This window comes from Macaca nemestrina, chromosome 7, assembly GCF_043159975.1.
Source record: "Macaca nemestrina isolate mMacNem1 chromosome 7, mMacNem.hap1, whole genome shotgun sequence".
NCBI classification, from domain to species: Eukaryota; Metazoa; Chordata; class Mammalia; order Primates; family Cercopithecidae; genus Macaca; species Macaca nemestrina.
The window spans coordinates 101,869,752-101,895,304 of record NC_092131.1 but is presented as its reverse complement, the minus strand read 5'-3'; the positions used below and the strand labels follow the sequence as shown (position 1 = coordinate 101,895,304).

Below are 25,553 nucleotides of genomic sequence, written 5' to 3'. Positions count from 1 at the left end.
CTACTAAAAAATACAAAAAACTAGCTGGGCGAGGTGGCGGGAGCCTGTAGTCCCAGCTACTCGGGAGGCTGAGGCAGGAGAATGGCGTAAACCCGGGAGGCGGAGCTTGCAGTGAGCTGAGATCCGGCCACTGCACTCCAGCCTGGGCGACAGCGTGAGACTCCGTCTCAAAAAAAAAAAAAAAAAAAAAAAAAAAAAAAATATATATATATATATATATATATCATTAGGAACGTGTGTAAAGGATAGTTTTAAGGCACAATATAGGAGGCAGAGAGACTAGTAGGAAAAAGTAAAAATAAAGACAAATTCACCATTTATTCAACTAAGAAATTATTCACTAACTCCAATCCTCAAGTAACTGAATGGTAGATATTACTGTATTATATCAAATCTAAGACTTCACTGATTGTAAAACATACCATTTTATGTGCTACTAAAAAAGAAAAATGACATACCATTGATTATAAGAAAAATCTTGATTTGATGTTAAAATTATAAATGGTACTCAAAAAGTGAGTCTAAGAATCAATGAAATGTGCTATCATCCCTGTTTTACAACTGAAGAAAATTGAGGCACAAAGAGGTCTTTAAGAGGGTTGCATAAATTACACAGTTAGAATCTGGTAGAGTCAGAAGCCCACAAAAGCACTTCATGCAGAATCCCACTTAAGGAACATAGGGTTCCTAGTTCCTCCTGAGTGCACCTAGAGGTTATCTCCCAAGGGAGCAAAGGCAAAGTGAAAAGTGAGCCCACCCTGAAACTAGCCAGTATGCACAAGTCATAACCTTCAGAGGCAAGGTCTAATTAGAATTTGGTTTTAAAAAATGGGCCTTGGCTGGGTGCAATGGCTCACACCTGTAATTCCAGCACTTTGGGAGGCCGAGGCGGGTGGATCACTTGAGGTTAGAAGTTCGAGACCAGGTTGGCCAACATGGCGAAACCCTGTCTCTACTAAAAAGCACAAAAATGAGGGCCAGGCGCAGTGGCTCACGCCTGTAATCCCAGCACTTTGGGAGGCCGAGGTGGGCAGATCACAAGGTCAGGAGTTCAAGACCAGCCTGGCCAAGATGGTGCAACCCTGTCTCTACTAAAAAAAAAAAAAAAAAAAATTAGCCGGGCATGGTGGTGTGCACCTGTAATCCCAGCTACTCAGAAGGCTGAGGCAGGAGAATTACTTGAACCTAGGAGGCAGAGGTTGCAGTGAGCCGAGATTGCACCACCACACTCCAGCCTGGATGACAGAGTAAGACTCCGTCCCAAAAAAAAAAAATTAGCCAGGCGTGATGGTGCGCACCTGTAGTCCCAGCTACTCAGGAGGCTGAGGCATGAGAATTGCTTAAACCCAGGAGGCAGAGGTTACAGTGAGCCAAGATTGAGCCACTGCACTCCAGCCTGGGGAACAGAGCCAGATTCTGTCGCAAAATTAAAAAAAAAAAAAAAAAAAAGCGGGCGGGGGGGCCCTCTAGCTGTGCTATTCAGATAATATACCTGAAAAGTATGCCTTGAAAATAAAAAAACAGGCTGGGTAAGATGGCTCATGCCTGTAATCCCAACACTTTGGGAAGCTGAGATGGGCGGATCACTTGAGCCCAGGAGTCCAAGACCAGCCTGGGCAACATGGAGAAACCTCATTTCTACAAAAAATAAAAAAAAATTACCCAGGCATGGTAGTGCACGCCTGTAGTCCCAGCTATTTGGAAGGCTGAAGTAGAAGGTGCTCGGAAGCAGAGATTGCAATGAGCTGAGATCGTGCCATTGCATTATAGCCTGGGCAATAGACCAAGACTCTGTCTCAAAAAAAAAAAAACAAAGAAAAGGCCAGGAGCGGTGGCTCATGTCTGTAATCCTTGCACTTTGGGAGGCCGAGGTGGGCGGATCACCTGAGGTCAGGAGTTTGAGACCAGCCTGGACAACATGGTGAAACCCTGTCTCTACTAAAAATACAAAAATTAGCTGGAAATCACTTGAACCCGGGAGGCGGAGGTTGCAGTGAGCCAAGATTGTGCCAATGTACTCCAGCCTGGGCAACAGAGTGAGACTCTGTCTAAAAAAAAAAAAGAAAAGAAAAGAAAAAGAAACTCACAAAATTGGGACACATATCTATTTCACTTCAACTAATCAATTCTGACTGTCCTGTACTGTTTGGATAACCAACAAAGTATTATACACTGACACTATTCCAAAGGAGTTTACAATCTACTAGAAACAATTAGAATTAAAAACATGAGAGCATGAGCAAGAAGACAAACAGTTTGGAGAACTACAATACTGAATTTCAGAGAAAGCTTCATCAAAGGTAAAAACTGGGCTGGGGCTGGGCACGGTGGCTCATGCCTGTAATCCTAGCACTTTGGAAGGCCGAGGCAGGAGGACTGTTTGAATTCAGGAGTTCAAGACCACTCTGGCCAACATAGCCAGACCTGTCCCTTTTTCTTTTCATTTTTTTTTTTTTTTGAGACGAAGTCTCGCTCTTGTCGCCCATGCTGGAGTGCAATGCGCAATCTCAGCTCATTGCAACCTCCGCCTCCTGGGTTCAAGCAATTCTCCTGCCTTAGCCTCCCAAGTAGCTGGGATTACAGGCACCTGCCACTATGGCCGGCTAATTTTGGTATTTTTAGTAGAGATGATGGGGTTTCACCATGTTGGACAGGCTGGTCTTGAACTCCTGATCTCAGGTGATCTGCCCGCCTTGGTCTCCCCCAAAGCGCTGGGATTACAGGTATGAGCCACTGCGCCCAGCCTTTTTTTTTTTGAGACAGGGTCTTGCTTTGTCACCTAGGCTGGAGTGCAGTGACACAATCATGGCTCAACGCAGTCTCAACCTCCCAGGCTCAAACGATCCCCCCACCTCAGCCTCTGCAGTAACTGGGACTACAGACATGCATCACCATGCCTGGCTAATATTTTTTACTTTTTTGTAGACATGGGGGGGTCTCACTATGTTGCCCAGGCTTCTTGTCTCCAACTCCAGGGCTCAAGTGATCCTCCCGCCTCAGCCTTTCAAAGTGCTGGGATTACAGGCATGAACCACTGCACCTGGCTTAAAGAACTCTTTAAATTACTTTTTCCAGAATTGTAATTCAGGATTTTGATTTTTCTGGATTGTGATTTTCAGGACATTAGACTTTAGGAATTTTGATCTTTCCAGATTTCAATATTTGGGATTGTTCCTTTCAGGATTATTATCGGCTTCCCTCTTACTTCTCTCACTTCCTTCCAGTTTCTATTCAAACGCTATCTTATCAAACATTTCTCTGACTATCCTATATAAATTATCAAGCCACATCTACCCAGCGCCTACCCTGCTGTATCTTCTCCCCTGCACTTATCACCACCTATGTTTTATTTTGTCTCCCCTGTTAGAGGTAAGACTCATGAAGACAGGAATGTTTTATTAACTGTTTCCCCAGAATATGGGTGGATATATGAATTCCCGCCTAGAACAGTGGGTGAATATATGAATTCTACAGTAATTAATTAACAAATGTGTGCCAACTATTGTGCTAAAAATGGAAAATACAGTAGTGAACAAGACAATCTGATCCCTACTTTCTTAATACTATCTGGTGGGGGAAACAAACAAACAAAATAATGAAATACTTTGTGTAGGCACAGTTCTAAGTACTTTACATATTTTTAATAGTCACAGCTACCACATAAGCAAGGTGCTATCACACACAAGTTTCTTTTTTTTTTTTTTTTTTTTTTGACACAGGGTCTGGCTTTGTTGCTCAGGTTAGAACGCAGTGGCATGATCTCAGCTCACTGCAGCCTTGACCTCCTAGGTTCAAGCCATCCTCCCATCTCAGTTGTCTGATGGGATTACAGGTATGTGCCATCATTCCCAGCTAATTTTGGTGTTTTCTGTAGAGATGGGGTTTTGTAATGTTGCCCAGGTTGGTCTCCAGCTCCTCAGCTCAAGTGATCCGCCTGCCCTGGCCTCCCAAAGTGGTTGGATTACAGACGTGAGCCACTGCGCTCAGCCTCACACAAAAGCTTCTTAGGCACAAGTCATTCGGCTCTTATGTGGCAAAGTCAAGATTTAAGCTCAGACACACAGGTTCTGGAGTTTGTGCCCTTATCCATGCAAACAGGAGAAAACAACACCCTGTGTCAGATGCAGTGGCAAAATTAGTCAAAGGTGCTGGGCAAACAAGACAAGTATATCTATTTCAGTCTATGGGCAGGAGGGGAGTGCCAGGAAAGGCATTTTGAGGGCTGACTTTTTCAAAGGGTGAGTCAGAATTGTCAGTGTGGGTCAGACATGGTGGTTCACACCTATAATCCCAGCACTTTGGGAGGCCAAGGCGGGTAGATCACCTGAGGTCAGGAGTTCAAGACCAGCCTGGCCAACGTGGTGAAACCCAGTCTCTACTAAAAATACAAAAATTAGTTGGGTGCGGTGGCACGTGCCTGTAATCCCAGCTACTCAGGAAGCTGAGGCAGGAGAATCACTTGCAGCCAGGAGGCGGAGGTTGCAGTGAGCCGAGATCGTGCCACTGAACTCCAGCCTGGGCGACACAATAAGACTCTGTTTCAAAAGAAAAAAAAAAGAAAAGAAAAGGCGGGGCGTGGTGGCTCACGCCTGTAATCCCAGCACTTTAGGAGGCCGAGGCAGGTGGATCAGGAGGTGAGGAGATCAAGACCATCCTGGCTAACATGGTGAAACCCGGTCTCTACTAAAAATACAAAAAATTAGCTGGATGTGGTGGCACGCACCCGTAGCCCCAGCTACTCGGGGGGCTGAGGCAGGAGAATCGCTTGAACTCGGGAGGCAGAGGTTGCGGTGAGCCAAGATCATGCCACTGCACTCCAGCCTGGCAACAGAGTGAGACTCCTTCTCAAAAAAAAAGCCAGACGCTATAGCTCATGCCTGTAATCCCAGCACTTTGGGAGACTTAGGCGGGTGGATCATGAAGTCAGGAGATTGAGACCATCCTGGCTAACACAATAAAACCCTGTCTCTACTAAAAATACAAAAAATTAGGCGGGCGTGGTGGCATGCACCTGTAATCTCAGCTACCTGGGAGGTTGAGGCAGGAGAATCGCTTCAATCTGGGAGGTGGAGGTTGTGGTGAGCCGAGATCGAGCCACTGCACTCCGGTCTGGGTGACAGAGCGAGACTCTGTCTCAAAAACAAAAAACAAAAAAAAACTGTCAGTGTGAAGATGCAGGAGCTGGAGGTTCTGCTTTGGACATACCATGTTTAAAGTAGAGTGAGTTTGGACAGCAACTGAGGAGTCACCAACAGACAGATAAATGAAGTCATGGGATTGTGAGAGATTTCCTAAGAAGATAATGTCTCAAAGAAAAGAGAATGGCTATTTAAGAGGTAAGAAGCCCAGTGGGCCAGAGAGAGTGGCCAGAAAGGTAGAAAAAAAAAAAAAAACAACAGTAAATGTGTATCATAGAAACTAAGAACAAAGACTATTTTAAAAATAAGGAAGTGTCAAAATTGCTTGGTGAAGGGCACTGGAAAGTGTCCATCAGATTTAGCAATACAGAGGACAAGGTTCTCAACTGGATCACTGTCTACTTCAAACTTCATGATCTCTTATACATACTCCGTATTCTAACCCCATGCTCTTGATCTAGGAAAGTACTGCTCCCATTCAGAAGGCATTTGGAAATGTATCAGGTAGGCACCCTACCAGCATTTAGTAGAAGGGGCTAAGGACACTAAATACCAGCAATTCAAAGAAAAATTGCACTGCCCAAAATGTAAACAGTGCCTCCTCTGGCAGACCCTTGGTCTGGCTGGAGCTTATGCATAGTTCCAAATCTCCCATAGCCCCCAGCCTTTGTTCCTATTGTCTTGACTCTTAGACTTCTGGTTTTGAAAACAAAAAATCAATAAATTCTATAAATTTTTATATCTATCTATATCTATCACATTATTTATGCTTTAAAATTCTCAAATTCTGTGGTTTAGTGGAAAGAACATGGGTTTTAAAGTTTCAGGCACTTTAGCCTGAGTTTTAGCTTCCTCATCTGTTACACAGGAATGCTACCATCTACTTTATAGAAGATTACTGAGAATAAAGTACCTAGCACAATGCCTGGTACTTGGCAGCTGCCCAGTTAACATTAACTTCCCTTCCTATGACTACTCCTCCCTTGATAATTTTTTTTCTTCTTCGTCTTCTTTTTTTTTTATTATTTGTGACAGAGTTTCACTCTTGTTGCTCAGGCTAGAGTGCAATGGCGAGATCTCGGCTCACTACAACCTCTGCCCTCTGGGTTCAAGCGATTCTCCTGCCTCACCCTCCTGAATAGCTGGGATTACAGGTGCCCACCACCACACCTGGCTAATTTTTATGTTTTTAGTAGAGATAGGGTTTCACCATGTTGTCCAGGCTGCTCTCAAACTCCTGACCTCAGGTGGTCCACCTGCCTTGGCCTCTCAAAGTGTTGGGATTAGAGGCGTGAGTCACACCTGGCCTGATAATTTCTTACTCAGGAATTTATACAGTCTTCATTGCTCTTCTCACTTGGCATTGATCTTCTACCCCAAATTGCCAGTGTTTTTTCCCCCAGCTATCTGGCTTAAGGCAAGTCATACCTGTGGTGCCAGGCCAGCCTTGCCTATGTTGTTACACACTCGGCACAGCTCAAGAGCTGTACACTGCACTCAGTCAGGAGGCTGCCTGCCATGCTTCTGTATCTAGGGCCACAGATGCTCAGTTGAAAGCTGCAGATGGGTTACCATCTACTCTGCTAGTCTGTTTCAGAGCCCAGCCTCAGAGACAGCTATTACTTCAAAGTCCTATTCTTTGTTCTCTACTTTTGATCAAATATCATTAAATGAAAGAGCTTATGATTAGGTACTGTATTATTCTGTATAAATAATTTATATGCAATTTAGTGTTACAAAATGCAACCTGCAGATATATACATATTTGACTAAGACATGCTTACGGTCACTTCTATGAAAAGCAGTACAGGATGAGAACTCCCTAATATGAACATCATGCCCACTGAAAAATTACACTCAACTTACAGAATGTTTTCCAAAAATATGCCGTTGACTCCAAGACCAAGGGATGTCTCTGTATGATCCATCTATTTACTTCAACTATAAGCTCCTGGTTTTGTTTTGTTTTGTTTTGTTTTTGAGACAGCCTCACTCTCTCACCCAGGCTGGAGTGCAGTGATGCAATCTGGGCTCACTGCAACCTCCGCCTCCTGGGTTCAAGCAATTCTTGTGCCTCAGCCTCCTAAATAGCTGGGATTACAGGCATGCGTCACCATGTTTGGCTAATTTTTGTATTTTTAGTAGAGACGGGGTTTCACCATGTTGGTCAGTCTGGTCTTGAACTCCTGACCTCAAGTGACCCATCCATCTCAGCTTCCCAAAGTGCTGGGATTACAGGTGTGAGCCACCACGCCTAGCTTATGAGCTTCTTACAGGTAGAAAATTTGACTTTTATATCTTTGTATCTCTATATTTAGCACACTGTCTTTTTCCTAGTGAATGCTTCATAAATGGTTGATGTTTGGTAATCAAAGAAAAGACAAAAACACTCTCAACAGACATCGGTACTTCATCAACGTCAGAGAGCCAAGGTAAAGATGAATGATTTGCAGAAAGCCTCTAAGGAAGTAGACACTTGCCTCCCACATATAAAATCCACTTATTCTGTTAAGAAATTTTATTTTAAGTCACCTTAAATTCATTTGGGAAGTACAGAGGATATAAATACCAAATAATCAGTTAAAGAAATTGAAAAGCTGGTATGTGGAATACCTTTCCTAAGATTCAACCATATTTCCTTCTTATTAGAGCACTCCTCTATTTTTCTGTAACTATAATTTCTAGCTTCCCTTCTACAAAGTGATAATAAATCAAATGTCAGCTTTTCCTCTAAGAAAATACATGGAAAAACCATGGGCATCATTGGTAATATTCAACTAGTTCAGGTTCTCCTCTCTCTTGGGCACATAATAGTATCACTTCCCAGTCCCTTGGGTGGGAGCATGTTACTTTGATCACTGAAATGTGAGTGTACAGGGATGTGTCACTTCAAGAGCTGGCACACACACTGCCCAGGTAGAAGCATATGTTGAGGAGATTTCCATTAGCCTGGACCTCAGAGGAATTACAGTGAGCAGAGACACCAACGATGGCCACATAGCACAAGTGAAAAATAATCCTCGTTGTCATAAGTCATTGGGATTTTGGAGTAATGCATTACCTAGCCTACCTTGATTGATACAAAAACCAAGCCTGGAAAAGGGTTCTCAGTTAGGAATCAAGAAATTCTGCTTTGCCGGGTGCAGCGGCTCACACCTGTAATCCCAGCACTTTGGGAGGCAGAGGCAGGCAGATCACCTGAGGTTGGGAGTTTGAGACCAGCCTGACCAACATAGAGAAACTCCATCTCTACTAAAAAAAATACAAAACTAGCCGGGCTTGGTGGCGCATCCCTATAATTCCAGCTACTCGGGAGGCTAAGGCAGGAGAATTGCTGCCTCCACCCAGGAGGTGGAGGTTGCGTTGAGCCAAGATCACGCCACTGCACACCAGCCTGGGTAACAAGAGTGAAACTCCGTTTCAAAACAAAAACAAAACAAAACAAAATTCTGCTTTTATCATAGAGTAGGCCAATCCTTTTCTGCAATATAAGGAATAATAGCAAGAACAGTAGAATTGAATCTCAATTCCAGCCTTTCAGGGTGCCTGTAAATCAGCAACCAAAGCAAAATACAATTTGTTTTATCTGCAACATATCCAAGTAATACCATGGGTAATAAGCTTTGCTTACTGACTACAACCTTGACAAACACTAGGTTTTACTGAAAAAGGCTAGATATCAAAGGGATATAAAGGTCAAATTGTGTTGTTTTGTGTACACTGTTATTCCACTAACCAGTAATAAGGAATGACTAACACACCAAACTTGAAGCAGCAGGTAATCAATGAGATTGTGCACTGAGGCAGTCCAAAGTTCAAGTAAGGAAAGTGAGTGCGTATATGGCAGCAGATATTAAGTATAGTCTGGAACAATCTTTGTTTTTTTGCTTTTTTTTCCCCCCTTTTTACTTAAAGAGATGGGGTCTCACTTGTTGCTCAGGCTGATCTCACACTCCTGGGCTCAAGCGATCCTCTTGCCTCAGTCTCCCAAAGTGCTGGGGATTACAGTTGTGAGCCTCCACAACCAGCCTAAGTGTTCTTTCTTCCTTTCCTTCCTTCCTTTCCTTCCTTCTTTTCTTTCTCTCTCTCTTTCTTTTTCTTTTATTATTTTTTTTGAGATGGAGTCCTGCTCTGTCACCCAGGCTGGTGTGCAGGGGCGTGACCTCGGCTCACTGTAACCTCCACTTCCCAGGTTCAAGTAATTCTCCTGCCTCACACCTCCTGAGTAGCTGGGATTAGAGGTGGGGTAATTTTTGTATTTTTAGTAGAGACGGGGTTTCACCATGTTGGCCAGGCTGGTCTTGAACTCCTGACCTCAGGTGATCCACCCACCTCGACCTCCCAAAGTGCTGGGATTACAAGTGTGAGCCACCGCGCCCAGCCCTTCTTTCTTTTTTTTCTAAACAAATTACAGGGATTTTAAAAATTTGAGAAATCATTATTGCTGATCTCTGTCTTTTTTTTTTTTTTTTTTTTTTGAGATGGAGTCTCGCTCTGTTGCCCAGGCTGGAGTGCAGTGGCACAATCTCGGCTCACTGCAAGCTCTGCCTCCTGGGTTCATGCCATTCTCCTGCCTCAGCCTCCTGAGTAGCTGGGACTACAGGCACCCACCACCATGCCCGGCTAATTTTTTGTATTTTTTAGTAGAGACAGGGTTTCACTGCGTTAGCCAGGTTGGTCTCGATCTCCTGACCTCATGATCCACCCGCCTCAGCCTCCCAAAGTGCTGGGATTACAGGCGTGAACCACCATGCCCGGCCGATCTCTGTCTTTATGCTACCCTGAGGGAATAAGATTTTGGCCTCTGAAAAAAATATTCTACAGCCAACACTAAGAATTGAAGATAACACATAGAAAGTACAGTAGTCCCCCCTTACTTGCCTAGGATATGTCCTAAGACCCCCAGTGGATGTGATTTTTTTTTCCCATACACACATACCTAAGATAAAGTCTAATTTGTAAATCAGGCACAGTAAGAGATTAACAACGATAACTAATAATAAAAACAATTATAACAATATGCCAGCATCACTACTCTTGCACTTTGGGGCCATTATGAAGTAAAATAAAGGTTACCTGAACACAAGCACTGCGACACTGTGACTGTCAAGATGGCTACTAAGTAAGCAATGGGCAGCTAGTGTACATCACATGGATACAATGGATGAGGGGATGATTCCCATCCTGGAGCAGGACAGAGCAACATTTCATCATGCTGCTCAGAATGGCATGCAATTTAAAACATAGTGTTTACTTCTGGAATTTTCCATTTAATATTTTTGGACCATGGTTGACTGTGCATAACTGGAACTACAGAAAGTGAAACTGCAGATAAAACTGTCTTAACCACGGTTTAACTCTGCCCTTCAACTGGCCTTTCTGTATGTAAGATAATACATTTCTTTATTACTTAAGCCAAAAAAAAAATTCTGCCACAAAATTCTTACCTACCAAGCATCAGTAAAAAGGGCTTTATAGATGCAGTGGAACCCAAGGCTGGCCTCATCTCCCTTCTTCTCTCTTTGGCACATCCAGATATAGAAATAGAGGCAGCCAGGGATAGTCAAGTGTGTTAACTCACACCTTTTACAAGAACTAAAACTCAAACAGAATATCTTATTCTTCTAGACCAAATAGCTTCTCTTTCATCATCAAAAACACAAACTGTATGTTCCTCACTTGTCCCTCCATTCCTGGAGACCTGCAGTCAGGACACCTGCTTCAACGTCACAGGGTGTGGCGGGTATTAATGAGCTTTGTTATCACAAGCTCTGTTCACAGAAGGGACATCTGGCAAACATAACCCAATATTACTGTTTATGATTCTTTCATCTTAGTGTTCACAAGTCCAATTTTGAACCCTCAGCATTTTTCCATTTTAGCAGCCTATGCTTAGCAGAGATTTAAAATTCCATACTATGAGGTTTTCTTGGATTCAGCACCATTCAGAAGCATATGTTTCCCACTGCAAATTGAAATCTATTAAAAAAAAAAAAAGCTGGATAAATTCCCTTGACATAGCCATTGATTTGTGACTCTGATGACCAAATCTTGAAAGCCCAATTGAATTCTAAATCCAGCTTTGCTATTAGATACTGGTAGATCAGAATATTAGGCCACCCACACAGTTTGCTTTGAACAAAAATTCAATTCACCATAATTAACATCAACACCCAACTCAGTCATGATGTTGAGCTGTGTTTAGGAATTTCTGAAAGCAAAAGGGAACCAAGTGCCCTAGGCTCTAAATAGCACAGCCAGGAGAGCTGATGTCTACCCCAGAGAATATGAAATCAGACCTTACTCCAGCCTCCAACAGTTTAAATCATGAACAACCTTATGAGACTAGAGTCCTGGGAACTCTTTAGTGACACTCACCTGAAGACTACCCCAGTCAGTAAAAGGTACCACACTAGATTCAGTGAGGAAGACAAAGATAAGGTAGTCTAGTCAAGCAGGGAAAACATAGAAAGGTATATAAATAAAGGTCACAGAAGGATAAAAATAATACTACACATGGTTCAAAGAGATCACAATAGGCTAGACCATGAGGACAAGCTTTAGGGTGGTAGGATTTGAGCTGCATTTGAATGATAGGCAGTATTTAGTACATGAAAACACAATTTAGGCAGAGAGTTGAGGCAGCAATTACAAAGTAAGAGCAGTCTACTGTGGCTGGAGCAGAAAGTGGCAAATAGTTATGGAAGTAAGGCCAAGATAGGATGGAGACAAATTGTGGACAGCCTTGATGTCTGGCCAAGGAGTCAAGGCTAGTCTAAGAAGTACATTAGAAAAACTAATTTCAACAAGAAGGAAGAGAGAATAAGGTTAGAAAACCTGCCAGAAACAAGCAAGAGATATGATAACTAAAGACAATGTTTGACTCATAACTGAAACTTGGATTTAAAAAAAGATCTAAAGGACATTTCTGGGACAATTGGGGAAACTTAAATATGAACTATATATTGGAAAACAGTATTTATTAATGTTAAATTTCCCAACTATGTTAATTGTGTTGTGCATCATTAGAGAATTATATACAACATATTATATAATAATATTCTTGTTCTTAGGAGATGTCTATTGACATATTTAGGGATGAAAAGTTATGATGTCTGCAACTAACTCTCAAAATGGTTCAGGAAAAAAGTATATATGTATATAGAGATAAAAGCAAGTATGCCGAATGTTAATAGTTGATGAATCTAAGAACAAGATATAAAGAAGGACATTACAGAAAAAAGCAACAGGTTTAGTGATTGACTGGATCTTGGAAGGAAGCGAGGAAGAAGGAGAAAAGGTTTTGAACGTAGATGACAGAGGATGGTACTAACACTCCTGGAAAAGGGAAGCTACAGGGAGAAATGGTTTTCAGAAGACATATGCTGAAGCTGGCTCTGGATAACTGGTAAGAAGAAATTTAGATGTGAGAATGACATTAGCGAGAAATGCCTTCAGGCTGTTGGAAATACAGGAATAGGACTCAAGCCATACATCAAGACTAGATGTATGGTAATTGGTAATGACCAATTTGGGAATTACCTACATAGACAATAGTTTGAGCATAAAAAATGGTTTTTTTTTAATACCCAAGTTTTGCTTTAAGACCTAGAACATGAAAAATGGATGAGATTTATGCTAGAAATATGAGGGAGAAGAGAGAGGTAAGAGATGACTAACAACATAATTTCCTGATAGAGTGGGAAGAGAAGAGGAGAAAAATCAAGAGGGTTCTATATTACAGAAATAAAGGTGGAAAAAGATTAAGAGAGTGCTCCATTGAAGGGTTAACAGCATCAGATACCGCAGAAACAAGAAAGAAAGTGATGACTAGGAAACGACCATAGGATTTGAAAATTGGGAAATCATCAGTGAATTTTGGGTAGGAGTGAAAACCAGGCTATGGGACTGTAGAAAGAGAACAGAGAAAGTAGAATTAAAGACTGGGCATAAATCACTCACTAATTCAAGTTCACCTTGCATGAGAACAACGGAAATGGAACTACAGTTAGGGGGGCAGTAGAGCCATGGGAAGGGCTATATTCTCTCTGAGACTGGGGCATTCTGGGGATCTGTAGACACAGAAGAACAAACACTAAGGACACCTTACAGACCGGTGCAAGAAGTGACATTATGGTGTGTGTGTGGGAGAGACAGAAAGAGAACCTGGCTCTAGAAATGGAATGAAATAAACCCTCCTTTAACACAGGAAGAAAAGGAGAGAGAAGAGGTGAAAAAGAGAGAAGCAGTGATAAAGACAGTATACAAAAACAATTTAGGAGGTTAAACAAGAAATCACAAGATTAGGAATAAACAACTTGTCAGAGCCGAGGAATTCAGTTATGTCTAGTCTTTACACAGGCCTACTACTCTGGCCACATCTGCTTAAGGTGGTGGGGTATCTATTCATGACTATTTTTTTTTTTGAGATGGAGTCTCACTCTGTCCCCAGGCCGGAGTGCAGTGGCCGGATCTCAGCTCACTGCAAGCTCTGCCTCCAGGGTTCACGCCATTCTCCTGAGTAGCTGGGACTACAGGCACCTGCCACCTCGCCCGGCTAGTTTTTTGTATTTTTTAGTAGAGATGGGGTTTCACTGTGTTAGCCAGGATGGTCTCAATCTCCTGACCTCGTGATCCGCCCGTCTCAGCCTCCCAAAGTGCTGGGATTACAGGCTTGAGCCACCTCGCCCGGCCTATCCATGACTATCTAATACAGATCTTAAAGACCTAGGAACTGATGAGAGTTTCTGACCTCAAGGTGAAGAGATTCTTTAGTCAAAAAGAACAGAGTTCAAGGTGATGTTCCTATTGTCTTAGGACAAGGCTTTTGCCTATCTTAGTAAAAAGATCATTTTTTATTATCAATAGAAAGAAGCTGTACTTGAATTAGCAACTGCTCTCTATGACAGCAAAGATAAGCTTGAAATCCTATGAAAAGGAAGCCACCTGTTGGAAGCCTCAGACATTCTAAAGCTGAAATAGGGTAGGATTCTGATTCCTTGCATCACTAGTTTTCAAAAATCTCAGGAGATATGAACAGTTATTTCCTAATACCGCATGAACAACCAAAATAAACAGTTTCATAAACTGTAAAAGAAATTTGCAGTGGCAGCGAAATACTTTATGGAACTTATCTGAAGATAAGACATGAGGGAGAACAACATTTTTATGGCCTTTTATTCCCTTCTAAAAGACATGTCCAATAAAATGGCTGGAAGTGGAATTACTTTATTGCTTTAGAGGGCATCCTTATAGATGTTTACAAAGCAGTATTAGAATGATGATGCAAAAAACTCATGATTACCTCAGGAACTAGAAAAAAGGCTTTTGATAAATTTTAACATCCTTTTGTGATTAAAAATGCTTAGTAGGAAGAGAAAGGAAGAAACATCCTTAACCTGATCATCTTTACCAAAAAAACCTATAGCAAATACTGTACTTCATGGTGACAGGATGAAAGCTTCCCTTTGAAACCAGGAATCAGAGCAGACGCCCACTGTCACACTTCTATTCAATACAACTTCTACCAACACATTTTTTTTTTTTTCTGAGATGGAGTCCTGCTCTGTCACCCAGGTTGGAGTGCAGTGGTGTGATCTTGGCTGCCGGGTTCAAGTGATTTTCCTGCCTCAGCCTCTCAAGTAGCTGGGACTACAGGTGCACCACCATGCCCAGCTAATTTTTGTATTTTTAGTAGAGACAAGGTTTCACCATGTTGTCCAGGCTGTTCTCAAACTCCTGACCTAAGGTGATCCGCTCGCCTTGGCCTCCCAAAGTGCTGGGATTACAGGCATGAGCCACCGTGCCCAGCCCTTACAAATACATTTTTAAAACACAGGCTGACAACCTCACAGAAGAACAAAGGCCCTGAATAAACATTTCACTAGAGAGGACCTCCTAATAGCCAATAAACAAGAAAAGATGCTCATCTTCATGAGAAATGCAATTAGAATGACAATGAAATGCCAGTACATACCTACTAGCTTGATAAAAATTAAGTTCTATATCCGTCAGTCAGGACAGGCTTGGTTAAGCCACAGTAACAATTTTAACATTTCATGGCTTAAAGTAACAAGTTTATCTCTCTCATACTATACACACATCCACTGTGGGTCCACTTGGGGACAGGGCTCTACCTCATCCTCAGTTAGGGACCCAGGCCGTGGGAGGCTGTGTATCCATGCTTCCACAAATGGAATATACACACACACACACACACACACACACACACACACAGACACATTCCATTATTATATATATTAGCACTGGCTCCTAAGTTTTGCCTAGAAGTGACACATGGCACTTCCATTCACACTTCAATGGCTAAAGCAAGTCACATGGCTACACCTAACTTCAGGAAGGCATAGAAGTATAATTTTACCATGTGTCCTGAAGGGGAAAGAACTGTAAATATTTAGTTATCAGTTCCAATGATTACCACACTGAGAATACAAACTTTTGGTGAGCATATGTAGCAAAGGGAACACTCACCCCCCATTGGTGGAAGTATAAATTGATACAATCACTCTGGCAAGTTTGGCATTATCTAACAAAGTGGCAGATACTATGGCCTACAGTCCAGAGGCCTTGAGCCTCAGACTTCTTCTGCCAGTGCTGCAGGCCTGCTGGTGCCTTTGTGGTCCCCTGTTTCTTCCTTCTAGAGGCCTCATCTATGACCCAGGAATTGCACTATTAAGAGAAATAGATGTTTCAAGAAAATGTACAAAAATGTACAATAGCATCTATTTTCAAGAATATTCATGACAACGTATTTCATAAAAGCTCCAAACGCAAAACAATCCAATTCCATTAGTCATAGAATGGATAAAATCATATAATGAAATCCTATGCAGCAATGAAATTAAACTACCTAAGGCTAAATGTAACAAAATGGGTGATTCTTACAAAAAACACGGAGCAAAGAAGGTAAAATACAAAACAACAAATGTTGACTTTCAAAGTTACCTAGGAGGCTGGATGCGGTGGCTCACTCACGCCTGTAATCCCAGCACTTTGGGAGACTGAGGTGGGTGGATCACCTGAGGTCAGGAGTTGGAGACCAGCCCGACAGATATGGTGAAACCCCATCTCCACTAAACATACAAAAATTAGCCAGGCATGGTGGCAGGCACCTGTAATCCCAGCTACTTGGGAGGCTGAGACAGGAGAGGCTTGAACATGGGAGGCAGAGATTGCAGTGAGCCAAGATCACACAACTGCACTCCAGCCTGGGCAACAGAGCGAGACTCTGTCTCAAAAAAAAAAAAAAAAAAAAAAAAAGTCACTGTGGAGGCATACTCCAGGTTGCCTAGACAATGAACTAGCTTAGACCGGGGGGTTGGGAGGCTACCCCTTCTCCCAGTGAGAGGGGCTGCACCCAAGCACAATTTCCCACAGGGCCTGCCACTGTCTTCTCCAGGTGTATATTATCCCACAGATCCCTAAGTTTCCAGGTGTTGGGCAGCTGGCGTTCCCAGACAACTTCCTTTTTTTTTTGAGATGGAGTTTTGCTCTTGTTGCCCAGACTCAAGTGCAATGGCGCGATCTCGGCCCCCTGCAACCTCTGCCTCCCAGGTTTAGGTGATTCTCCTGTCGGAATTACAGGCATGCGCCACCACGCCCGGCTAATTTTGCATTTGTAGAAGAGACAGGGTTTCTCCATGTTGGTCAGACTCATCTTAAACTCCCAACCTCAGGCCTCCCAAAGTGCTGGGATTACAGGCGTGAGCCACCGTGCCCAGCCCCCAGACAACATCTATAAGCAGCTGGCACACAAATACAGATTTCGTGGTGTCTAAGCATTCTGCCGATCTATCTCATAGGTGCCTGATAAAAAAGACAGCATTAGAAGAGGGGGGTGATACGAAGTCATTCCAGCAGAGACACCTCAATATACCTCTCCATGGGCTCTTCTCTTGCTTTGAAAACTCCCCCTTTCCTAGTAAAATATATCTCTGAATCCCTGAATCTACACCTGAGATGTTAAGAAATTCATCTGCAGCCTGGTGAGCAACAGGTGGCATCTTCAAAGAACGCACTTTGCAAACCAGGTGGTAACTTTGAAAGTAACATCTTGCATTTAATAATTTTGTTTTTTTTTTTTTTTTTTTTTTTTTTTTTTTTTTAGACACAGTCTCGCTCTGTCGCCCAGGCTGGAGTGCAGTGGCGCGACCTCGGCTCACTGCAACCTCCACCTCCTGGGTTCAAGCGGTTCTCCTGAATAGCTGGGATTACAGGCGTGCACCATCAGGCCTGGCTAATTTTTGTACTTTCAGTAGAGACAAGGTTTTGTCATGTTGGCCAGGCTGGTCTTGAACTGCTGACCTGAAGTGATCTGCCCGCCTCGGCCTCCCAAAGTGCTGGGATTACAGGTGTGAGCCACCACATCCGGCCTGTATTTAACAATATTATTTTAAAATAATAACAATAAGGCCTACAGAAGGCACCTCTCCATTCCCCCTATATTTTCAAGTCTCTTTAATACTTGAAAGGGACTCTAGTCCCTCTAGTCCCTCCAGTACAAAAGGGAACTAGATTTGAGCTATGGCTCTCCTTGATAGAAGTTGCAAAACAGCAGATCTTTAACACATGAAAAGCACAAAACAACTCTAAGTGCTTGCAAAGAAAGAGTGCTAAGAGATCTCTGAAGTTTCCAAAAAGTATACAATCCTTTCACATGAAAGGGAGGCTGACTCAAAATCATCAGTAAATACTGGAAGCACCATAAGGTTGTCAGGGAGTCCCAAGTTAAGTATCTAAAGAAGGAACAGGGTTCCATGATGTTTCTGCATTAGGATGCTGATATTTCATAAACATATTTCATAAAAGCTCCAAACTCAAAACAATCTAATTCCATCAGTCATAGAATGGATAAAATCATATAATGAAATCCTATGCAGCAATGAAATTAAACTACCTAAGGCTACATGTAACAAAATGGGTGATTCTTACAAAAAACACGGAGCAAAGAAGGTAAAATACAAAACAACAAATGTTGACTTTCAAAGTTACCTAAGAGGCTGGGCACGGTGGCTCACTCACGCCTGTAATCCCAGCACTTTGGGAGACTGAGGTGGGTGGATCACCTGAGGTCAGGAGTTGGAGACCAGCCCGACAGATATGGTGAAACCCCATCTCCACTAAACATACAAAAATTAGCTGGGCATGGTGGCAGGCACCTGTAATCCCAGCTACTTGGGAGGCTGAGACAGGAGAGGCTTGAACATGGGAGGCAGAGGTTGCAGTGAGCCAAGATCACACAAGCCATGTCACAGTTATCCTAGCAAAACAATTCTGAGAACACCTACTTGGGGCCATTTTAATTCTGCCTCTGATAGTCTGCCTTCCTACAGAATATCACCTGACCTTGAATTACATTACACATCTCTTAGTCACTATATTACTCTTTAGGAAAGATATAAATTTTACTATCTAAGTCAAAGCCTCTGCGTCATGATTATTCCAAAGTTTCATTGTCACTGGGCTATGACTAGGAAACTAATTGTATAATCAACATAAAACTACCTCACCTTTGGCCAAGTAGCCAGTGACATCATTCTCCTATATCAAGAAGTCAGTCTGTGAGCAGATGAACCATGATATAGGCCTAGTAATAATCTTATGCACGTTAAAACTGTTAATAGATCTTAGCAAAAACAAAGCAAAACCCAAACTATTAAACCTATTAAATAAAACAGGTTCTAGGACTATCTTAAGAGTAAAAAAAACAAGAAACAAAATGAAGGTGTAGAGGTAGCTAAAGATGCCCAAGGCTCTTGGTTTTCTGGTAACCCTAGTTTGGAAGAGAACTGCAAGATAATGTACCTTATCCATATGGAAGATCAAATCCAATTCACACACATTTTCGAAACACTTATCCAGAGTTTCCACAAAAACCTAGAAAACAAAGAGAAATAGATAAAGAGGAGAAATAGGAACATATTCACAGCTTTATCAATGTCACATCTGACAGTAAAGGCGGCTGTCACAATACTATTTACTTTATGACAAATCTCAAAAAAAAACCACCCACCTTTTGTCTCCAGCATTAGCTGATCACCCTACTTATCTCGATACAGAGGGAATAATCTAGGACAGGAAAACCTTGTTTTCAGGATAGCAACACAACCAGCAGACACATGTGGCTCTTTCCCTTTTTATAAGATGCTAATTTATGGTGGGGCATGGTGGCTCATACTTACAATCTCAGCACTTTGAGAGGCCAAGGCAGGCGGATCACTTGAGGCCAACAGTTCAAGACCAGCCTGGCTAACAAGGTGAAAACCCATCTCTACTAAAAATACAAAAATTATCCAAATTATCCGGATGTGGTGGCAGAAGCCTATAGTCCCAGCTACTTGGGAGGCTGAGGCATGTGAATAGCTTGAACGAGAATCGCTTGAGGTGGAGGCTGCAGTAAGCAGAGATTGCACCACTGCACTCCAGCCTGAGTGACAGAGTGAGAGTCTCTTAAAAAAAAAAAGAAAGAAAGAAAGAAAAAAATTCCATAAAATAACAAATTTAAAAAACCAACTACTAGGCTGGGCGCGGTGGCTCAAGCCTGTAATCCCAGCACTTTGGGAGGCCAAGACGGGCGGATCACGAGGTCAGGAGATCGAGACCATCCTGGCTAACCCGGTGAAACCCCGTCTCTACTAAAAAAAATACAAAAAACTAGCCGGGCGAGATGGCGGGCGCCTGTAGTCCCAGCTACTCCGGAGGCTGAGGCAGGAGAATGGCGTCAACCCGGGAGGCGGAGCTTGCAGTGAGCTGAGATCAGGCCACTGTACTCCAGCCTGGGCGACAGAGCGAGACTCTGTCTCAAAAAAAAAAAAAAAAAAAAAAAAACCCCAACTACTTACAATACTATGTCCTCAATGAATACATGTACAAAAAAGTTTTCATTATTACAGGGTTAACATGGCTGTGTTTTAATTTCAGCTAACATTAACTTGGAAACACTTTCCCTTTTTAATTTTTTTTGGTCAGAGTTATTTAGCCTACAAAACACCTTCCTATGAATAAATTTAATTTATGTGTTTACAACTTAAAATTTTTTTTTTTTTTTTTTTTTTGAGACGGAGTCTCGCTCTGTCGCCCAGGCTGGAGTGCAGTGGCCGGGTCTCAGCTCACTGCAAGCTCCGCCTCCCGGGTTCACGCCATTCTCCTGCCTCAGCCTCTGGAGTAGCTGGGACTACAGGCGCCCGCCACCTCGCCCGGCTAGTTTTTTGTATTTTTAGTAGAGACGGGGTTTCACCGGGTTAGCCAGGATGGTCTCGATCTCCTGACCTTGTGATCCGCCCGTCTCGGCCTCCCAAAGTGCTGGGATTACAGGCTTGAGCCACCGCGCCCGGCCTTAAAATTTTTTTAAAAAAGCCCTGAGCTTACTTCTCTATAGAACCTTTTAACTTTTAATAAAACGTAACAGAAAAGCGTACAAATGACAAAGGCATAGTTTAATGAATTTTCAGAATGAACATACCATGTAACTACAACCTAGGTATCTGTCCATAACTTTTTAATTTCTCTCAGAGAATGACCTCATTTAAACAATCTCATTGTCAGCAGTGTCACGAATTGTTCAGCACTGCATGAAAATGGGTCTTACTTGAGGCCAGCAAGTGATGGAGACCAGGCACACCGTTTCACTGTAGCACAAGATGGGTGCTTGTAGGCAAACCACCCTGCAGCGGCTGCTGGGGAGACAGACCCACTTGCCATGAGGAATCAATGCACACTACTGGAGCTGATCCTGCTCTGTCTCTTCTCTATGTAAGTAAAGCTTTATCCAGTGTTTGCACTGTTTTCCTTGCTGACTCTGATACCAAGATGCAATGGGCAAAAGCATTTAGATTCCTTTCCTGAGACTGATAACCAGTACACTGTGTTCTGTCAGATACCAACCACTTTGGAAAACTATTTGACATTATGTATTCATGTTCTATGACTAGTAATGCTACAGATGAAAAACCACATACAATAATTTTATATTAGTGCTATTCATAAATCTTTACATTTTTAACAGTGCCAGAATATTTCACTGTAAGGACACATAGTTAAATGGGTCTTTTTCTCAATCACTATGCTGGGTACTTGGTAAGCCCTTATAATCCTGCAGTTCAAGTCCTTCAGTTCTGGGAAATTTTATCAAATTATTTTGTTGAGAATTCCCTCCTTTCCACGGTCCTCATCAACCTTTTTGGTGCTGCTTATATTCAAGTATTGGACCTCTGTCTGTCTTTTTTGTTGTTGTTGTTGTTGAGACAGAGCCTTGCTCTGTTGGCCAGGCTGGAGTGCAGTGCCATGATCTCGGCTCACTGCAGCCTCTGCCTCCCGGGTAATTCTCTTGCCTCAAGCAATTCTCTTGCCTCAGCAAGAGGTGTGCACTGCCACGCCTGGCTAATTTTTGTATTTTTAGTAGAGATGGGAGTTTCATCATGTCGGCCAGGCTGATCTCGAACTCCTGACCTCAAGTGATCCCCCTGCCTTGGTCTACCAAAGTGCTGGGGTTACAGGCATGAGCCACTGCACCTGGCCTCTGTCTTATTTTCTTATCTTTTCTCTCCCATTTTCCATCTCTGCCCATTCTGAGACAACTGCTTAACTTGATTTTCTAATACTTCAATTGAAGTGGGTTTTCATTTGTTTCCATTTCCTCTAATTTTTTTATTTCTAAGAGACCATTTTGTTCTGTGAGTGGTTTTGTTTAGCACCCATTTATGTTTGTCTGATTTTATTTCTCTGTGGCTTTTTTTTTTTTTTTTTTTTTTTTGAGACAAGGTCTCACTCTGTCACCCAGGCTGGAGTGCAGTGGTGTGATCTCAGCACAGTGCAGCCTCAGCCTCCCGGGTTCTGGTGATTCTCCTCCCTCAGCCTCCTGAGTAGCTGGGACTGCAGGTGTACACCACCACGCCTGGTTAATTTTTGTATTTTTAGTAGAGATGGGGTTTCACCATGTTGGCCAGGACTTCTCTGTAGCTTAAGAATAGGGTTTTGGGTTTTTATTTGTTTTTTTTTTTTTTTTTTTTTTTAACTGTTTTCCTTTCTTTATATGGTACACATTTTAAGTTGCTTTTTATTGTTTGTTCATTTTATCTCCTTCTTCTATGTTAGAGGTTTTCCTCAGATGTCTGATAATCCTTGGTTTTTCATTTGTTACAAGAATAAAAGGCTGACTGGAAGCTCCACAATCATGGATACTTCTTGCCCACCCCCATGGCTATTTGCTTCCCCAGTGAAATCTGTCTCATATGTCCATGTGAAGAGACCACCAAACAGGCTTTGTGTGAGCAACAAGGCTGTTTATTTCACCTGGGTGCAGGTGGGCTGAGTTCGAAAAGAGAGTCAGCAAAGGCTGGTGGATTATTATTAGTTCTTATAGGTTTGGGGATAGGCGGTGGAGTTAGGAGCAATGTTTTGCAGGCAGTGGGTGGATCTCACAAAGTACGTTCTCAAGGGTGGGGAGAATTACAAAGAACCTTCTTAAGGGTGGGGGAGATTACAAAGAACCTTCTTAAGGGTGGGGGAGATTACAAAGTACATTGATCAGTTAGGTTGGGGCAGAAATAAATCACAATGGTGGAATGTCATCAGTGAGGCTATTATCACTTGTTTTGTGGATCTTCAGTTGCTTCAGGCCATCTGGATGCATACTTGCCGGTCACAAGGGATATGATGGCTTAGCTTGGGCTCAGAGGCCTGACAGAATTAGAGCCTGTCCTCGAGATGCTACAGGGTACAGTCCATTTGAACTTTTATGTGGACGCACTTTCTTACTCGGCCCCAATCTCGTCCCAGACACCAGACCTCTAGGTGACTATCTTCCAGTCCTCCATCAGGCTAGACAGGAAATTCGCCAAGCTGCTAATCTTCTCTTGCCCAGTCCAGATTCCCAGCCATATGAAGACACTCTAGCTGGACGATCAGTTCTTGTTAAGAATCTGACCCCTCAAACTCTACAACCTCGATGGACCGGACCCTACTTAGTCATCTATAGTACTCCAACCACCATCTGCCTGCAGGACCCTCCCCACTGGGTTCATCATTCCAGGATAAAGCTGTGTCTGTCTGATATCAGGACAGCCAGCCTGGTATCTCCTCTTCCTCCTGGAAGTTGCCAGTACTCTCCCCTACTTCCCTTAAACTCACTTACATTTCTGAAGAACAATAACCCTTATGAGCCTAATACATCCCTTCATTCTGTTAGGTCTATCCATCCTTACCCTACTCTTTGCAACAGGGCTTTATGCAGTCACCCCTACTACTTGGACTGTGCCCCAAAAACCTGTCATCCCTACTATATTCTGTCTAGTCATACTCCTATTTACCATTCTCAACTACTCATAAATGACCTGCTCTTGTTTACACTGCCAGTTTACACTGTTTCTCCAAGACATCACAGCTGATATCTCCCGGTGCCATCCCCAAACCGCCACCCTTGACTCCCTCTTGGAGTAGATAGATGATCTTTGGTGGCAGGGCACCCTCCAATACTTCCACCCTGATGAAATTCTATTCTTTACTTTTATACTCACTCTTATTCTGGTTCCCGTTCTTATGCCACCCTCTACCTCTCCCCAGTTATCTCCACCACACTATCAATCTCACTCTCTCCTAGCCGTTTTTAATCCTTCTTTAACGAACAGTTGCTGGCTTTGCATTTTTCTTTCCTCCAAAATCGCCGAGGCCCTGACTTACTCGCTGCTTAAAAAAAAAAAAAAAAGACTTTGTGTGTGTGTGTGTAGATATATATATACTTTTTTTTTTTTTTTGAGACGGAGTCTCGCTCTGTCGCCCAGGCTGGAGTTCAGTGGCATGATTTCGGCTCACTGCAAGCTCTGCCTCCCGGGCTTACGCCATTCTCCTACCTCAGCCTCCAGAGTAGCTGGGACTACAGGCGCTCAACCCCACACCTGGAGCATTTTTTGTATTTTTAGTGGAGACGGGGTTTCATCGTGTTAGCCAGGATGGTCTCGATCTCCTGACCTCGTGATCCCCCCACCTTGGCCTCCCAAAGTGCTGGGACTACAGGCGTGAGCCACCGCGACTGGCCAAGACTTTGTATATTTTTAAATGAAGAATGTTGTCGTTACCTAAATCAATCTGGCCTAGTATATAACAACATAAAAAAACTCAAGGACAGAGCCCAAAAACTCACCAACCAAGCAAACAATAATGTTGAACCCCACTTGGACACTCCCTAATTGGACATCCTGGGTACTCCCAATTCTTAGTCCTTTAATACCCGTTTTTCTCCTTCTTTTATTTGGACCTTATATCTTTCGTTTAGTTTCTCAATTCATACAAAACTGCATCCAGGCCATCACCAATAATTCTATATGACAAATGCTCCTTCTAACAACCCCACAATATCACCCCTTACCACAAAATCTTCCTTTAGCTCAATCTCTCCCACTCTAGGATCCCACGCCGCCCCTAATCCCACTCGAAGCAGCCCTGAGAAACATTGCCCATTATCTCTTCATACCACCCCCAAAAATTTTCACTGCCCCAACACTTTACCACTATTTTGTTTTATTTTTGTTATTAATATAAGAAGACAGGAATGTCAGGCCTTTGAGCCCAAGCTAAGCCATCCTGTGACCGGCAGGTATGCATCCAGATGGCCTGAAGCAACTGAAGATCCACAAAATAAGTGAAAATAGCCTTCACTGATGACATTCCACCATTGTGATTTATTTCTGCCCCAACCTAACTGATCAATGTACTTTGTAATCTCCCCCACCCTTAAGAAGGTTCTTTGTAATCTTCCCCACCCTTAAGAAGGTTCTTTGTAATTCTCCCCACCCTTGAGAACATACTTTGTGAGATCCACCCACTGCCTGCAAAACATTGCTCCTAACTCCACCGCCTATCCCCAAACCTATAAGAACTAATAATAATCCACCAGCCTTTGCTGACTCTCTTTTCGAACTCAGCCCACCTGCACCCAGGTGAAATAAACAGCCTTGTTGCTCACACAAAGCCTGTTTGGTGGTCTCTTCACATGGACACATGAGACAGAATCTTACAATCTCCTGCCTGGAGAATAAAAGACTGGCTGCTAGATACATGGGAGCTGAGTGGGCTGGCAAATTAGTATTCGACAATCAGAATCCATATGATCATTTAATCCCCGACTTGTACCATCAAGCACACCTTTTGTCACCTAAGCCAGAGACACTTTCTTTCACTCTCAGGGAATAAATCTGCAGTCTTGTGCTGGGGTAAGGGCAATTAACCAGAGAACTGGAATTGGGAAAAGGACTTAGGGAGCTAACTGGTTCTCAGACAGCTTTCCCTGTCTGCTCCAGACCCACACCCCAGTGAGACTCTATGCTGCCAGCTCTGTGCCTTTTGAGAGTTCTATCGGCTTGCCTGTCAGCTTTCCCTATTGTTGGCTGGGATGTGGCTTTC

At 42.9% G+C, this 25,553-nt stretch overlaps 1 protein-coding gene across 2 annotated transcripts in view; it reads right to left on the bottom strand.

Moving 5' to 3' along the window:
• The window catches only part of LOC105488316 (adaptor related protein complex 3 subunit sigma 2), a 64,690-nt gene that overhangs the window by 17,756 nt on the left and 21,381 nt on the right, over nucleotides 1-25,553 (bottom strand). The window contains exons 4-5 of one of the 2 annotated variants that reach the window (XM_071100683.1): nucleotides 18,963-19,034; nucleotides 206-15,827 (exon numbers count right to left, since the gene is read on the bottom strand). In XM_071100683.1, coding sequence (XP_070956784.1) covers nucleotides 15,681-15,827; nucleotides 18,963-19,034 — 219 coding nt within the window. In that variant the 3' untranslated portion in view covers nucleotides 206-15,680. Of the gene's footprint in view, nucleotides 1-205; nucleotides 15,828-18,962; nucleotides 19,035-25,553 lie in introns of those variants that run through there. The other variant, XM_071100682.1, reaches the window with a different exon arrangement.